The following is an 18,262-nucleotide window of genomic DNA, read 5'->3' on the forward strand; positions in this document are numbered from 1 at the left end:
ACTTAACAGCAGAACATCAATACCATTCAGTTGGCCAAATACAACGAGTTGCTTCAGATAGATGTTGCGTTAATGGTTGGAAGGGAAAAGTCAAGGTTGTGCAAAAGGAGAACGACGAATTCAATATGGTCACACATTATAATATATGTAGTCGTGCAATGGCTGTAAAGCGACAATATGGCATCACATTTGAAAAGAGTCTGAGTTATAACGCTGTAAATGCAGCTCCTGTTGCGGATTATTTTTACGTTGCCGTTAAAATAATTTAAGAATGAGAATAAATGGATACTTAATACCGTTCTTTAACTCCTCTCTGAATTTCCTCTGTGTTAGTGCATAAATGCAAGTGTTGGTGCACGAACTCAGAAGCCGTAGCATGTATCCAAATTGCTGGGCGATATAGACTGGGTTGGTAAAATTCTTGTCTGTGTAATTATAATTCACAATCTGCCAGTTCAACGAGTGTACAACGTATGGAATCCACAACACTAAAAAATTGGTGGACAATGTAAAAAGTAGTATAATGGATTTCCTTCTGTTCTCCACTTCTGGGTCAACTTGATTATCTGATTTTCCTTGGCTCCGGAGGCCCTTACGGAGCCGATTGACAATTATAATGTTTCTTGCCGTCAAAGAGTTGAACATTAAAACCAGGGCAAATGGAAGTAACGGAGTTAGTATACTGTCAATCCGCTCACACGCGATCCAAAAGGATGAGGTATAATAGTCGTCTTTTTCAATACAAAACCAAGGTACATTGTTGATAGTTATTGACGGAACAAAAGCAAAATACCAGGGAATGCCCCTCACACAACTGACAACGCTTAAAACTCCTATAACCACAGTTGCAGTTCTCTTGGTGCAATATGTAGTCTTTAACTTCTGGCAAGAAATGGCCACAAAGCGATCAAAGGTAAAAGCCACCGTGAACCAGACAGAACAATTAATAGCCGCAAGAAACAAAACTATTTTCAGCGCACACACTGGAGTAATGAATAAGAAATTAATTGGGAAATGAATGTTATTAATTCGATTTAATATAACATCGATGATGACGAGGAGTAGATCTGCCGTTGTCATTGCCATTAGGTACTGAGTGATACATTTGGAGAGGCCGCATTTCCCTCGTTTCAGGATCACAATTGCCACTGAATTAACTGCAGGAATAGAATTAAACAGCGGCATTTAAGTGGGAAAATCACAGAGAAAGGTGTCAACAGTTCTATAGTCAATAGTTCCGTGCCAACATTACAATTATATACACATCGATTGTAATAAATTTGTGGTCTTTCTCCAGAACAACACAGTAACATTTCAACATTGTAAATGGTGCAAAACTTCAATTAAGTAAAAGGAACAATAAAAAAATACTATTAGTGATAAAGGGAATTTGAACAAAGAGATAAAAAGTTACAATCATCTGCCGTGCAATTAAGTTAGTGGTTGAAGGTTGACATTTTAGTACCGACATTCAGATTGTCAATCTCAAGCTGTAAAATTCAGTTTAATTCAGCTGTCGAAGTGTGTCGTATAAACTGAGACCATGACATTCAATAAACATTCGGACAAGTTGTCGTCAGGGCAAGTAACTTTATCTGAACTTTCAGCCTCGAATACGTTATCAGGTTAATTGATGCATAACTGAAAGTTGGCAGATTTTCATCAGCATTTGATGAACGTAAGAAAGTACAAAATTGAATGATTAGTTGGATTTTAGACTGCTGGACACACTCTGCAATTAAATAATATGCATGACGTTTAAGATGATGAATGAGATGGATAGGATAGAGGTGGAGAGACTCTTCCCACTCAGAAAGGACAGTAGGACTAGGGGGCACAGCCTCAAGATAAAAGGGGAGGCGGTTTAGAACGGAGTTGAGGAGGAACTTCTTCACTCAAAGGGTGGTGAATCTCTGGAATTCTCTGCACGTTGAAGTGGTGGAGGCTGCCTCGCTAAATATTTTTAAGACGCGGGTTGATGGGTTTTTGATAAGAGAGGGGATTAAGGGTTATGGGGAGAGGGCGGGAAAGTGGAACTGAGCCACGACAGATCAGCCATGATCTTATTGAATGGCGGGGCAGGCTCGAAGGGCTAGATGGCCTACTCCTGCTCCTATTTCTTATGCTCTTATGTTAACAAGAGACTTTCCGCAAAATTGCCAGATAATGACCATCTCTAACAAGGGAGCATCTCACCATCGGCCTTTGAAAAATACCATCGCTGAATCCCCCATTATCAGAGGTAATATTAGGAGCTAACATTGACCAGAAATGTAACTGCACAGCCATATAAATACCTTAGCTGCAAGAGCAAATCAGAGGCTTTAAATCTTTGGAGGGTGACTCACTTCCTGACTTCCCCACGTCGGAAAGCATCCTCCACTGACGTTGAAATAAATCACTGTTCTTTCACTGCCGTGTTGTCAAAATTGTGGAACCCCTTTGCCACTAACTCTGTGGGTGTGCCTATACATCACTAACTGCAACAGTTCCAAAAGGCAACTCACAACATCCTCACTTGACTATGCCTGGAATCAGTTGAATGGAAATATATTGGGGCTCTTTGACGTACATCGGGCCCATTCGTTCTTTTAATGATCCACTGGGCAAGGTTTACTCAGTGCAACCTTGTGGCCAAGATGGCTAAATGCCACAATTATCTTCCCCGTGTCCACATCCATCGCTGCAAAACTACTCCCAACGCATCAGCCAAGCACAGCTCTGCCCCCTACGTCTGACCTCCTTTCCAGTTCACCCATTACAGGAAATAGGTGTGGGGGCGATGTGTGTGAGTGCGGGTGTGTGTGGTGTGTTTGCGCACGTGTGTGTGTGTGTGTGTGTGTGTGGGAGGGGGCGGTGGGGGAAATGCGGTGGGGGGGGGGAGGTTTGGAGGGGATGTGGTGGGTGGGAGTGGATGACAAAAATGTTAATTTGTTGCTCGAACGATGAAATCACTTGGACATTTCATTTCAAAGGAGCTTGCGAAGTTCGGTCCCATTTTAGATAAAATGAATCACATTTAAAGATGATGTTTAATCTTGTGTAAGTGTTAACATTTTGGATTAAAATGTCTTCAATATCCAGTACAAAGTGCAATATGTTAGCACACAGAAAAATACACTGCAAATGTAGAAACTTCAGGCACAGATAAAGTTTTGTTATTAGATTGCTGAACACACCCACCCAATCAATCTTTGGAACCCTTCTGAAATTGTTCTGCCAAATTCTGTTATGTTTATTTAATAATAAACTTGATAGTATTCTCAATAGTCAATCTTTATTTTAACTTCGTTCGATATGAACAAAATGAACCAGGTTGCACCTATCAAAGAGTAAAAAATTACACCAAATATTACCAACAAAGGCTGAATATGCTTTTCTTTAAAGCGATAGTGTCATCAAAGCTGGTGACATAATAGTGTCTACTGCCAGAATTCTCCAGCCTTTCACGCTGGCAGTATTCACCTGTCTGATCTAGATAGGCTGGGCGAATGGGCCAGGAACTGGCAAATGGAATTTAATGTTGGCAAATGTGAGGTTGTCCACTTTGGTAGGAATAATGGTAGGAAGGACTATTACTTACGTGGCGAAAAACTGCAGCAGGCGACGGTGCAGAGGGACCTCGGGGTCCTTGTGCATGAGTCGCAAAAACCCAGCTTGCAGGTGCAGCAGGTGGTCAGGAAGGCGAATGGGATGCTGGCCTTCATAGCGAGGGGGATTGAATATAAAAGTAGGGAGGTCTTGCTGCAGCTGTATAGGGCATTGGTGAGGCCGCAGCTGGAGTACTGTGTGCAGTTTTGGGCGCCGTACTTACGCAAGGTTATTTTGGCCTTGGAGGGAGTGCAGAGGAGGTTTACTAGGCTGATACCGGAGTTGAGGGGATTGAGCTATGAGGAGAGGCTGAATAAACTAGGCTTGTACTCGTTAGAGTTTAGAAGAATGAGAGGAGATCTCATTGAGACGTATAAGATGATGAATGGGATGGATAGGATAGAGGTGGAGAGACTCTTCCCACTCAGAAAGGACAGTAGGACTAGGGGGCACAGCCTCAAGATAAAGGGGGGCGCGGTTTAGAACAAAGTTGAGGAGGAACTTCTTCACTCAAAGGGTGGTGAATCTCTGGAATTCTCTGCCCGTTGAAGTGGTGGAGGCTGCCTCGCTAAATATTTTTAAGACGCGGGTTGATGGGTTTTTGATAAGAGAGGGGATTAAGGGTTATGGGGAGAGGGCGGGAATGTGGAACTGAGCCACGACAGATCAGCCATGATCTTATTGAATGGCGGGGCAGGCTCGAAGGGCCAGATGGCCTACTCCTGCTCCTATTTCTTATGTTCTTATGTCTGGCCGGTAACGCCCAAACTCGAGGGATTCCCGCCAGCGTGGGGTGAGAGCAAATGAGAATTACCATTGAACAGTGAATCCCGCCGATAGCAACGTGCCAACTTCCACCAGCGGGAAGCTCTCGGCTCAGCCGTCAGAGAATCCCGCCCCACATTTTCACATTTAGCCCTGTGATGTCAAAGCGTAGGGCCCCAAAACATGTGCCCCAAGCGGTTTCTCTGTGTCCAATAACTATCCTGCCAAGGACAATCAAACGTTATTCACTTCGATCAGATCACAGCTGAATCCTCTGAAGCTGATACGACTCCATCTGCCATGTCGCCAAATGTCATCATTTACTTTCCATCGCTTATTGTCCTCAGACGATGGTGGTGAACCCCCTGTTTAAACCGCTGCTCTTTCTATGGTTTAGGGAGATCCAATATTACGTTAAGGGAGATTTCCAATTGTCAACGCAGCGACAATAGATGGATGGCGATGCAATGCCAAGTCAGTATAGTGCGTGCATTTGGAGAGGAATGTGCGGGTATTGTTTATCCTCTGTGTTTCCGTCCTTGTCCTTCTACGTGTTAGACTGTGCCTATTATGCTGTTCCATGTAACATACTGTTCGTAAGCATTATTGCCATTGAGTCTCAAATTTGGAGGGAGAGAACATTCAGTGCGGTGATGAGGGCATCGATCAAGCAGGTAATTGCATCATCGACCTGAATCGTTATCCCTGTGTTTGTCCATATGCAGATATTTCTGGATCCACAGGATACTTCCAGAGCTTCCCTAATTTCCTGATTAATTTTGTGTCCAACAGTGACTGCAGTTTGCATTTTACTTTAAGTTAATACATTATTGTCTTTGTGTTAAAAATTAAAAAAAAGTGACATGCAGACAGTGGGAAGTTTTACATTCATTTTAAATCTATTCATTGGTGGGTCAACATAAAACCCCATGTAAACAGCACATGGGAGGCTGGAATATCGCTCCATTTCATTCAGCCTCACATCATGACACAACTCTCTCAGCCCAAGACCAATCAGTGAACCTTCGCTATGCCACCAGCAATACAATACTCTCCTTCACATATGGAAACTGAAAGTGCAAACACTATTCAAGGTATAGTCTTACTGAAATCTTGTGCAAATGTTGCATGCTTAAATTATTCTCATACTTCAATGGATTTGCAGTAAAGACCATTATGTAATTTGCTTAAAATAAACAAAAACAAGTGCCTGGATGAGGTAATGAATGATTGCGAAACAAATGCACAAAGGCACTGTGAAGAAATAAAAGGAACAAAACCAAACCAGAAATGAAATGAGATATAGGGCATTGGTGAGGCTGCAGCTGGAGTACTGTGTGCAGTTTTGGTCGCCGCACTTACGCAAGGATATTTTGGCCTTGGAGGGAGTGCAGAGGAGGTTTACTAGGCTGATACCGGAGTTGAGGGGGTTGAGCTATGAGGAGAGGCTGAATAAGCTAGGCTTGTACTCGTTAGAGTTTAGAAGAATGAGGGGAGATCTCATTGAGACGTATAAGATGATGAATGGGATGGATAGGATAGAGGTGGAGAGACTCTTCCCGCTTAGAAAGGACAGTAGGACTAGAGGGCACAGCCTCAAGATAAAAGGGGGTGCGGTTTAGAACGGAGTTGAGGAGGAACTTCTTCACTCAAAGGGTGGTGAATCTCTGGAATTCTCTGCCCGTTGAAGTGGTGGAGGCTGCCTCGCTAAATATTTTTAAGACGGGCTGATAGGTTTTTGATAGGCAAGGGGATTAAGGGTTATGGGGAGAGGGCGGGAAAGTGGAACTGAGCAGCGACAGATCAGCCATGATCTTATTGAATGGAGGGGCAGACTCGAGGGGCCAGATGGCCTACTCCTGCTCCTATTTCTTATGTTCTTATAAATTGGTGGCGGTGAAAGGGGTTTTTTTTCTCAACTCATTGTTGAGTTGAGAAGACTCTACTGTTCAAAATAGAAAGAAATGAACTGTTATAATCAAAACTTTGCTTTTGGCGAGGCAATACAGTCCCTGAATTCTCTGTTTTACAGTAAAAAGTCTGACAACACCAGGTTTTAGTCCAACCGATTTATTTGATAATACTCACAAGCTTTCGAGGTTTCCCTCTTCGTCAGGTGAATGGAGAGTTCTGGCCTCAGACAGGGCATATAAAGCACAGACAGTTTAGAGATTACTGATTAGAATGCGAATCCTTACTCTAAACTGTCTGTGCTTTATATGCTCTGTCTGAGGCCAGAACTCTCCATTCACCTGACGAAGAGGGAAACCTCGAAAGCTTGTGAGTATTATCAAATAAATAGGTTGGACTAAAACCTGGTGTTGTCAGACTTTTTACTGTGTTTACGCCAGTCCAACGCCGGCACATCCACATCATGACTACTTCTCTGTTTTATTTCGAGATATCATAGTCAGTTGGAAACAAAGTATTTTCTAACACGTGCATTAATCAGTTTGTATTAAAAAAGAATCAAAATTTAAAGAAACACCATCAATTTGCATGTGCAGAGGGGGCTCTAAATTTTGAGCACCATTGGAAGAGTGCATTGTCACTTATCGACACAGAAGCAAAGTAGTTGGCAGGGAGCACGAGTAATTCAATAGTTCGAGCATCCACGATGCCCTATGATCCTTGACCCTGCCACGAGGGAGAATAGCTTTTCAGCATTTACTCTGCCTCGCTCGTTGACAATTGTTTATGTTTGAAGGAGATCTTCCAGCCCCACCTATTCTTCAATATTCCATCGTAGTTCCAGCCAGTTTAACCTTCCTTGATAAGGAACTCCCTTCATACCGAGAATTATCCGAATGAACCTTCTCTGAACCGCCTCTGAGCCGATCTCTGGTTTTGAATCCCAAACCGGAGCTTTGTGGAGGGAGCATTCGCAACTCTGTCTCGCAGAATGATAATTAAATTGCAAATCTCTCTAAAGTGTTTTAAAGGGAGGCCGTGAGTATTGTGTGGATTTCTCCTCACCAAAGAGAGTTGAAGCTTTAGCTGTCACTGTCAAAAAAAAAACTACAGGCCTCAACATTAGTGTAATCTTCCACACTTGTGAAGAGGTATTTTGTTGCTAAGCAACTATAATTATTCGTCATGCCGTCGCTCTCTCTATCACAGTCGGAGGTTAAGCAACCCCTTTGTACAGAACCATTTTTGTCCAACTTGTGTCTAGCCGCAGGTTCCCTCTAGGCATGGACACGTTAAGCTAAACACTCATAACATTAATATTTCTAATGTCTTCCCCATACTAAGTTAAATCTCTTAAAACTGCCTCTGTTTTCCCAAAACCTCTGCCTTTGAAAGAAAGGAATCTTCATAAACATGGTGATTTAAGAACATAAGAACATAAGAAATAGGAGCAGGAGTAGGCCATCCAGCCCTTCAAGCCTGCCCTGCCATTCAATAAGATCATGGCTGATCTGTCGTGGCTCAGTTCCACTTTCCCACCCTCTCCCCATAACCCTTAATCCCCTCTCTTATCAAAAACCCATCAACCCGCATCTTAAAAATATTTAGCGAGGCAGCCTCCACCACTTCAACGGGCAGAGAATTCCAGAGATTCACCACCCTTTGAGTGAAGAAGTTCCTCCTCAACTCCGTTCTAAACCGCCCCCCTTTTATCTTGAGGCTGTGCCCCCTAGTCCTACTGTCCTTTCTGAGCGGGAAGAGTCTCTCCACCTCTATCCTATCCATCCCATTCATCATCTTATACGTCTCAATGAGATCTCCCCTCATTCTTCTACTCTAACGAGTACAAGCCTAGTTTATTCAGCCTCTCCTCATAGCTCAACCCCCTCAACTCCGGTATCAGCCTAGTAAACCTCCTCTGCACTCCCTCCAAGGCCAAAATATCCTTGCGTAAGTGCAGCGCCCAAAACTGCACACAGTACTCCAGCTGCTTTGGTGTTGGAGCCACTTTACACAAACTTGTCATGACACATATCTAACAATAGAATTTGTGATATTGTACAAGTAGAGTTTTGCAGGCACATTAGTTATATTCTAATTGTCCGTTACTGACTCTGGTGCATCAGTAATCATACTTGCATCAGTCATTGCTCAATTATATCAGTATTCAACAATGGGTTTGTAAATGCAGATATTACTTTAGCATTGCAACGTCCCACACCATATTATTCTTCGTCTCCTCAATTTTGCTTTGACATTCACAAATGTGTTTATTCATCTCACAGCAATCTTCCCACAATTAGCTTTGCTTTTTCATTCTGCATCAATCACTTATTCGGATTTCCCACAACATCCATCTCGTGGTCAACCCATTTTCCACGATATTTTGTGAATACATATGAAGTGAATACATATGAAAGGGTACAGAGGAGATTTACAAGGATGTTGCCTGGACTGGGAGGCATGCCTTATGAAGTTAGGTTGAGGGACCTGGGACTCTTCTCCCTGGAGAGACAAAGGTTGAGAGGCGATCTGATCGAGGTTTATAAGATGTTGAGAGGAATAGATAGGGTGGATTCTCAGAGGCTATTTCCCCGGGTTGAAATGGTCGCTACGAGAGGACACAGATTTAAGGTGCGGGGAGGCAAGTACAGAAGTGATGTTAGGGGTAAGTTTTTCACTCAGAGGGTGGTGAGTGAATGGAATCGGCTGCCGTCAGTGGTGGTGGAGGCGAACTTGCTGGGGTCTTTTAAAAGACTTCTGGATGAGTATATGGGATTTAATGGGATTGGGGGTTATAGATAGGTCTATGGATTGGTAGGTGTTGATGTGATCGGCGCAACTCGTGGGCCGAAGGGCCTGTTTGTGCTGTAGTGTTCTATGTTCTAAGTTCTCCAAATGTTAAATGAAGATGAACCTTTACCAAGTTTGCTCTTTTAAGCTTATCCTTTATAGAGTTTTTAACTCCTCAGTCAAGAGTTCCACTTTCCCAGTCTGATTCTCAATCATTCTCGTCAATGCATTTTTCTTTTCATTCTCAAACTTCTTTCACATATGAAAGATGAGTTTGTGTGTTAATCATGTTTTACTTCATTTGCTCATTAACTGTAATGATTTCTCAATTTTCTCCACAGTCACTTTTAAAAATGTGTTCATATTGCCATTATCAACTCCCTGTTGCAATAGAACTGTCATCACATTATTGTATCTACGAAACCAAAGCATTATCCGGGATGACAGGTAATTTAGGAATAAGATCCACGGTAATAATTCCATTAAAATTAATCTTAGCAAAATCATTACATTAATCTTAGCAAAATAGTTTGGATCATCACTTATTGGTTAGACTGCATTTGGAGTACTGCGTCCAGTTCTGGTCACCTTACTACCGGAAGGACGTGGAGACCCTGGAGAGAGCGCAGAGGAGGTTTACCAGGATGTTGCCTGGCATGGAAGGACTGAGTTACGAGGAAAGGTTGGGTAAACTGGGGCTCTTTTCCTTAGAAAGACGGAACTTGTGGGAGGGGGGGTGATCTGATAGAGGTGAATAAAATAATGAAGGGTATAGATAGAGTAAACAGTGACAGGCTTTTTCCTAGATTGGAGACAAATATCACGAGGGGCCATGGGCTTAGGGTGAGGGGGGGTGGAGGTATAAGTTAGATGCTGGAGGGAGGTTTTTCACACAGAGGGTCGTGGGGGTATGGAATGCACTACCAAGTAAGGTGGTAGAGGCAGGCACGCTGGACTTGTTTAAGGTTTACTTAGATAGGCACATGAGCGAAACAGGGATGGAGGGTTATAGGAGACGGTTTTAAATAAAAATCAGAGCCTCGGGACGTTCCTGGAAATCTGATGTTACATGTGTTGATGTTTTTTCTCTTTTAATCCGCAGGTGTGTCGGTCCACCTTGTTGTCTAACGAGGGGCATGCACACGGTGGGTCGTGTGTGGGCTGCTCTTGGATGTTTCAAGAGTGGCCTAGTACTTCACGTCGTTGTGTGTGCTTAAAACTGGACCAGCAGATGGGCACCACAACAGCTCAGTGACTATCACTGCTAGCTGTGCAGATACATGGATTTGAGCCTGTGTCTGTGGGAGTTTGCACATTCTCCCTGTGGTTGCGTGGGTTTCCTCCGGGTGCTCCGGTTTCCTCCCACACCCCAAAGATGTGCTCTTAGGCTGATTGGTGTAACAAATTGTCTCTAAACTATTCTCCCCTGAATCTGGTTTCCAATGGGGGTACCATAAGCATAGACATGGGTCAAGGGTGGAGGAGGAAAAACATATTGTTAAGATGGCGGCGCGGGCTCGTTACTCGTATAGATTCATACATAAAAATCCCCGTCATACACATTTCCTGATGAGCTACCATCAGTGATTTATTTTATAATTCAATTTTAGGCAATTTCATTGCTGCTCTTTCCAGAGAACTTGTTTAACTAGGCAAAAATTGCAACAATCTCAGTTCTATCCACCCAGACCAGTAATCACCATTCCAATTTATCTGTCAATTCAGGCAAATTTTTTTTTGGTTACTTTCTGCACACGAGTTAATTACATTTTCCAACTTCAAAAAAAAAGTCTTCTGAATTTCCAAACCCATTTGGGATTCTAACCTCCACAACATAACACGTAGTGGCTCAAATTATTTTGTACAATACCTCAGTAACTCAGTTACTCTTATAAAGGAGTCACGCAAGCCACCATTTAACAATGCATCTTAGAATAATGTTCCCATTCAGAATTCATTAAATTTCTTTCGATGTTTCAAAATATTCCAACGAATTAATATTCAGCCATTTCTCGAAGCTTTGGAATCATGGACCAATCCGCACATTTTCTGATGTTCCCAGTTGGCATGATGTGGGTATGCCGGCGTTGGACTGGTGTAAACACAGTAAAAAAAAGTAAACACATTGTCAGCCACTTCAGGTCTTGAACAGCAGGTTAGGTGTAAAGATTCGCATTCTAATCAGTAATCTGTAAACTGTCTGTGCTTTATATGCTCTGTCTGAGGCCAGAACTCTCCATTCATCTGACGAAGGGACTAACCCGAAAGCTTGTGAGTCTATTATCAAATAAATTGGTTGGACTAAAACCTGGTGTTGCCAGACTTTTTACTGTGTTCCCAGTTGGTCCAGTAACTTGATAGGAAAATGCCAGAACAGGAAGAAGAGTCACAAGATCACTAAATAGTTTTAACACCAAGACAATACATTTATTAAACATGAAATTTGATTGTAGTGCAATACTCCTGCAGTTTCCCACTTAGATTAACAAATATTGACCTATTTTAAGGTTAACACGGATAGTGAAGCAGATTTGAAGCTACAATTTTCTCATCAACACAAAGTCACTCGATTCACAGAAGATGTTTGTTCCCAAACACACATTCCTCTCTGAAACCAAAAATCAATGTCTCTGGATGTTTCTTCAGAATCACACCAGACGATTGACACTTGAGAGTTTCCAATCTCTAATCTTAAAATTAAAGCTTTAAGATCCTCTCTCAAAATTACGCTTTTCTTCAGTGGCTTGCATCCAAATCCATTCTTTTGCAAATGATTCGTTTGAACAGAGTTTCCCCTTCGAATCTAACAGTGAATCCATTCTAGGTTTTACGCGAACCTTTTCAAGGACCTTTTCATTCTGACTGTTTCTACGCAATCGTTTTCCCATATCCAGTCACCAGTTGTTAGAACATAAACATAAGAACATAAGAACATAAGAAATAGGAGCAGGAGTAGGCCATCTAGCCCTTCGAGCCTGCCCCGCCATTCAATAAGATCATGGCTGATCTGTCGCTGCTCAGTTCCACTTTCCTGCCCTCTCCCCATAACCCTTAATCCCCTCGCTTATCAAAAACCCATCAACCTGCGTCTTAAAAATATTTAGCGAGGCAGCCTCCACCACTTCAACGGGCAGAGAATTCCAGAGATTCACCACCCTTTGAGTGAAGAAGTTCCTCCTCAACTCCGTTCTAAACCACCCCCCCTTTATCTTGAGGCTGTGCCCCCTAGTCCTACTGTCTTTTTTGAGCGGGAAGAGTCTCTCCACCTCTATCCTATCCATCCCATTCATCATCTTATACGTCTTGATGAGATCTCCTCTCATTCTTCTAAACTCTAACGAGTACAAGCCTAGTTTATTCAGCCTCTCCTCATAGCTCAACCCCCTCAACCCCATCCATGGCACCATTCTCCTCCATTGAGTCTCCATTTTAGATCAGCTTGCTCAGACTTCATTTGTCTAGTATCGTTCATGCAAATAAATGCCCAGCCTGTTAGTCTTTCTTATTTTTGTTGTTTTTTTATTCATACATCTGGCATGGGTATCGCTGCCTGCCCAGCATTTATTGCCTGTTTCTAGTTGCCCTTGAGAAGATGGTGTTAAGCAGCCTTCTTGAGCAGTCGATGTTGTGTAGTTTGATCCGCAATGCTGTTAGAGAGGGATTTCCAGATTTTGACTCAGCAAAATGTGAAGGAACGGCGATATATTTCCAAGTCAGGACGGTGAGTGGCTTGGAGGGAATTTACAGTGCTGGTGTTCTCATGTATCTGCTGCCCTTGTCCTTCTAGATGAAAGCGGTCGTGGATTTAGGAGGTGCTGTCTAAGGACTTTGGTGAATTGCTGCAGTGCATTTGGTCGATAGTACTCACAGCTTCTACGAAACGTCACTGGTGGAGGGATTGATGTTTTGTAGATGTGGTGTCAATCAAGCGAGCTGCTTTGTCCTGGATGGTGTCAAGCTTTTTGAGTCTTTTGAAGCCATACCCATCCAGACAAGTGGGGAGCGTTCCATCACACTCCTGACATGTGCCTTGTAGATTGTGGGATAGGCAGTGCAGAGTCAGGAGGTGACTAACTCGCCACAGTATTTCTAGCCTCTGACCTGCTCTTGGAACCATTGTGTTTAGTGGTGAGTCTATTTGAGTTTCTGGCCAATGGTAACCCCAAGGATGTTGACCGTGTGAGATTCAGTTACACCATTGAATGTGAAGGGGTGATGGTTAGAGTGTCTCTTATTGGTGGTGGTCATTGCCTGGGACTTGTGTGGCGTGAATGTTGCTTGCCACACGTCAACCCAAACCTGGATATTGTCCATATCTTGTTGCATTTGATCATGGACTGATTCAGTATCTGAGGAGTCACGAATGGTGCTGAAAATTGCACAATTGTCGGCGAACATCCCCACTTCTGGCCTTATAACGGGGGGAAGGTCATTGATGAAGCAGCTGAAGATTGTTGGGCTTGAGGGATTACTGCAGAGAAGTTTTGGAGCTGAGTTGATGACCCTCCACAACCACAACCATCTTTCTATGTGCCAAGAATGACTCCAACCAGAGAAGAGTTTGCCCCTTGATACCCATTGATCCCTGTTTCACTAGGGCTTCTTGATGCCAAACTCGGTTGCATGCAGCCATGATGTCATGTGCTGTCACTCTCACCTCATCTCTCAAATTCATCCCTTGTTTCCATCTTTGATCCAAGGCTGAAATGAGGTTAGGAGCTGAGTGACCCCGGTGAAAGCCAAACTGGGCGTCACTCAGCAGGTTACTGCTGAGCAGATCCTACTTGATAGCACTGTTGGTGGCCCCTTCCATCACTTTACCGATGATCAAGAGTAGACTGATTGAGCAGTAATTGGCCGAGTTGGATGTTTCCTGCTTTTTCTGTACAGGACGTACCTGGGCAATTTTCCACACTGTTCAGTAGATGCCAGTGTTGTAACTGCACTGGAAGAGCTTGGCTATGGGAGTGATAGGTTCTGGAGCACAAGTCTTCAACACTATTGCTGGAATGTTATCAGGGTCCATTACCCTTGCAGGAACGAGTGCCTCCAATAGTTTCTTGATGTCACCTGAACATAGAACATAGAACATAGAACATTACAGCGCAGAACAGGCCCTTCGGCCCACGATGTTGCGCCGGCCAGTTAAAAAACAATGACCCTCTAACCTAAACCAATCCCTTTTCGTCCATAAACCTATCCACGGATCTCTTAAACGCCCCCAAACTAGGCGCATTTACAACTGCAGCAGGCAGGGCATTCCAATCCCTCACCACCCTCTGGGTAAAGAACCTACCCCTGACATCCGTCCTATAACTACCCCCCCTTAATTTAAAGCCATGCCCCCTCGTGCTAGCTTTCTCCATCCGAGGAAAAAGGCTATCACTATCCACCCTATCTAAACCTCTAATCATCTTATATGTTTCAATAAGATCCCCTCTTAGCTGCCTTCTTTCCAGCGAAAACAACCCCAAATCCCTCAGTCTCTCCTCATAGGACCTCCCCTCCATACCAGGCAACATCCTGGTAAACCTCCTCTGCACCCTCTCCAAAGCCTCCACATCCTTCCTGTAATGTGGGGACCAGAGCCGCACACAGTACTCCAAGTGCGGACGCACCAGAGTTGTGTACAGTTGCAACATGACGCTGCGACTCCTGAATTCAATCCCCCTACCAATAAACGCCAAGACACCGTGTGCCTTCTTAACAGTGAAGTGAATCAAATTGCCTGGAGACTGGCATCCATGATACTGCGGACCACTGGATGAGGCCAAGATGGACCATCCACACAGCACTTCCAGCTGAAGGCTGCTGCGAAGGCTTGTCCTTAGCACTGATGTGCTAGGCTCCTCCATCATTCAGGATGGGGATACTTGAGGAGCCTCCTCATCCAGCGAGTTGTATATTTGTCCACAGCCAGGCTCGACTGTAAAAACAACAAAAAAAAACTGTCGTGGAAATCCCAATCATCCAGATTAGGAGAAGCTTGCCATAATTAACAAATGTGCAATGCATGCGGCAGAGAGGTGGAGTAGGGAAAGTTCAAGTTCAGTAGAAAGAAAGAGCAGGAGAAAAATAGATTTCTGGCAGAAAAAAATGAAAGTGGTGACAGTCTTTAAGAAATGAGGCCTCTGAGAATTTCTGGAGATTTTGCTGATGTCTGTTGGTTCCTTTAAAATTGATACGGCAGGTTTTGGTTTCATTTAAACGTATAATATTGGTTTCATTGTTTGCCTGTTGAATCCCATTTATCTCATGTTCATCTTGAATGTTGGAGAATAAGGCAGATATTTTAAATTGCATAGTCTTTATGAGCTTTTGTAGAGATCTCAGTGGGATGAGAATCTCGTGGGATCATTCACTTAGCAAATATCTAAAACCTCAAAATCTATTGTACATCAAAACATTTATTCATCACTGAATCATCCAAAGAACAAGATATAAGTCTAGTTTAACGTCATTGCATGTGACTTACCAAAAATGTACATCATATACATGAGCACATTTGGTGCTAATACAGAGGTAAACCGTCGAACAATGAGCAGGAGCTCCGGCACACAGGTTTTATATTGTGCCCAGTAGTTCTTTCCTTTAATAAGACAGGTGGAAAAAAAAAGTCCCATTCTCAATTTGCCTCTGGGAGTATTAGTTTTTTTTAATTGCTCGACTTCGAATACTCCATGCTCTGGTTCAGATTTCATAAGTTGTTTAAATGTATTCAGTTGAATATCATATTTTATTAGTTACAAGCATGCAGGTCTTGTTAATGCATCTTGTTAATTGGATGACAACAATAATTTATTCATCCCTCTGATCATACAAAGACTCGCAGTCCAGCCCTGGATACTCTCAATGATCGGAGCTGTTTCTGTCCATCTGGGGTGAACTGGTTCCTCCATAACCTAAGACAGAGATGATCAATTAAATAGGAAACTAATTCATAAAACAAACTGAAAAAAAAACACGTGTAAAGTTCGAATAAAATGAACGTTTTATATTTTCCTAAGGGAACTCGGAAGGGCCATAGGGAAATGGCAGGGAGGACAAAACTGATTTTAAACTCCTGTCAGAATCGATGAATCTGTAAGAACGTAAGGAGCCATGGTGGCATTTTCACTGAAGTAGTAATCTAGAGGCTGAGGAATTGAAATCCAATTCAGTGAAAAATCTGGATTGTAAAAATCATTTCAGTAATTAACACTTTGGAGTCACCATCGATAGCCATAAAATGAATCTGGTTCAGAACTGTGCTTTAAGGTGTGACAACACTGTGCCCTCAATCCATCTATTTATGTCGTGTGTTTGATAAAGATTTTGTTTAGAAGTAGTTCTATTTATCCAGTGCTATTTTGTCTACAACTGGCGGCCTCCATGCTGAACATGCAGAAGCTCAATTGCTCCTAAGTGTTGTCGTGTCCGTTTTCATGTGAGCGAATGCAATTTTGTTATTTCTGTGTTTACTTCCGTCCTTGTCAGTGAAGCTTGACTGATATGTGACTGAGCGGAGCACGGTTTACAGAGAAAGAAGCCGCCAGTTGTTATTTTGAATCTTAACAGTGTAGCAACTCGGTCTCTCGAAAACAATTGTAACTGTTTAACTTGCCTAATTACCTGCAGTATTGATTTTTCATCCATCCCAAATTTAGAGCTCAATGATTTTAGCGGACAGCATTATTAGATGGTGCGTTTAAACCGGTGTTTTATTTATTCGTATCTAACTTGGTGTAATATGTTTGTATTTTTCTATAGCAATCAATATCGTGAAATGGACAAACATGTAGCAAATGCAACATTTCACCGTTTTAGTGTAGTACCTCAGTATAATATCTAATTCATGTGATTTCCTAATGCAGACAATTTGCACAGAAATATCTATTTACGTATTTAATAATTCAACAGAAACATTTGCACTCACTGGACCAGCTCCAAGTTTTTGCAGCTCATGATGAGGTGTCGCAAACCAGGAACACACTGGTCTGTAAATGTGTTTCCGTCCAGGTACAGCATTGTCAAAGATTGGTTCACACTGAATGCCGACCTGAGATCGTCAATGCAAGCAGCGGTCAGATTGTTGTCCTGCAAACTGACCATAATTATTCAAAATCAGAATTTAGTCCAACTCAAAAAAAAACAATAATGGTTTGAATTAAAAGGAAGGAAAAGTACACAAGAACATAAAACACGAGGAAGACATTGAGCCCGCCAGCTGTTGAGTATGTCATGCAGCTCGATAATATTTCGTGTACCATCACTCCAGCATTCAATCCTTAACCTCGAGATAGTCGCTAGAATGTACAAATCTTCATTTATAAAGAGTAAATTGGTCCACAGTTTCAACTGCCTTACTGGTTGGAAAAAGTCCTATTTGCAATATTCTGGTGTGAAGATATATTTTCTAAAATCGCGACTGAATGAATGGATAACCTTTGTCGTTTCAATCATGTCGCTTTGTTCTATATTGTACTCACAAGGTGATTTTTATTTTAAAAAAAGCTAACCAGGAATATCTTTAAAAAATGTTACACACATCATTAGAGCAAATTTTGATAATCTCCAGTTAAAATAACGGAATCGCTGTCGCTGCAAACTATCATAATGTTTCACTTTTTTTCCCCTTAAAACCTTCTGGGTTTTTTTTTGTGCAGTAGCTCCCACCAGAGCTCACGCATAGAAGTATAGAAACATAGGAGATAACAGCAGGAAGAGGCCATTTGCTCTACGAGCCTGCTCCACTAGTCATTACGGTCATGGCTGATGGTCAACTCAGTAGCCTAATCCTGCATTCTCTCTATCACCTCGGTCCATTCGCTTCAAGTGCTATATCTAGTCGCATCTTGAATACAATCATTTTTTTTTGCATCAACTACTTCCTGTGGTAATGGATTCCACAGGCTCACCACTTTTTGTGTGAATACATGCCTCCTCATCTCCGTCCTAAATGACCCACCCGTAATCCTCAGACTGTGACCCCTGGTTCTGGACTCGCCCATCATTGGGAACATGCTCTCTGCACCCACCCTGTCTAGTCAGGCTAGGATTTTATAAATCTCTAGTACATCCCTACCCACGCTGAATCTCAGCAAAAAAAAACAGCCCTAACCAACTTGATCTCTCCACATACATTAGTCCCATCACCCCCGGAATTAGTCTGGTGAACATTCGCTGCACCCCCTCGAGAGCATCAACATCCTTCCTCAGAAAA

General features: G+C 42.7%; 2 protein-coding genes across 2 annotated transcripts in view; both read right to left on the reverse strand.

The window, feature by feature from the left end:
• Positions 1 to 255: 255 nt before the first annotated feature.
• LOC145337363 (putative G-protein coupled receptor 139) lies at positions 256 to 1,185 on the reverse strand. Its single transcript, XM_080182155.1, has one exon. It carries the CDS (start codon positions 1,183 to 1,185, stop codon positions 256 to 258), a length of 930 nt encoding a protein of 309 aa, XP_080038281.1.
• A 14,660-nt stretch (positions 1,186 to 15,845) lies between these two features.
• The window catches only part of LOC145337364 (NACHT, LRR and PYD domains-containing protein 3-like), a 33,066-nt gene continuing 30,649 nt past the window's right edge, over positions 15,846 to 18,262 (reverse strand). Inside the window, exons 10-11 of the mRNA XM_080182156.1 lie at positions 16,976 to 17,143; positions 15,846 to 15,962 (exon numbers count right to left, since the gene is read on the reverse strand). Coding sequence (XP_080038282.1) covers positions 15,875 to 15,962; positions 16,976 to 17,143 — 256 coding nt within the window. The 3' untranslated portion in view covers positions 15,846 to 15,874. The remainder of the gene's footprint in view (positions 15,963 to 16,975; positions 17,144 to 18,262) is intronic.

Source organism: Carcharhinus amblyrhynchos, unplaced genomic scaffold (genome assembly GCF_965287045.1).
Source record: "Carcharhinus amblyrhynchos unplaced genomic scaffold, sCarAmb.v2.hapA scaffold_47, whole genome shotgun sequence".
Lineage (NCBI taxonomy): Eukaryota > Metazoa > Chordata > Chondrichthyes > Carcharhiniformes > Carcharhinidae > Carcharhinus > Carcharhinus amblyrhynchos.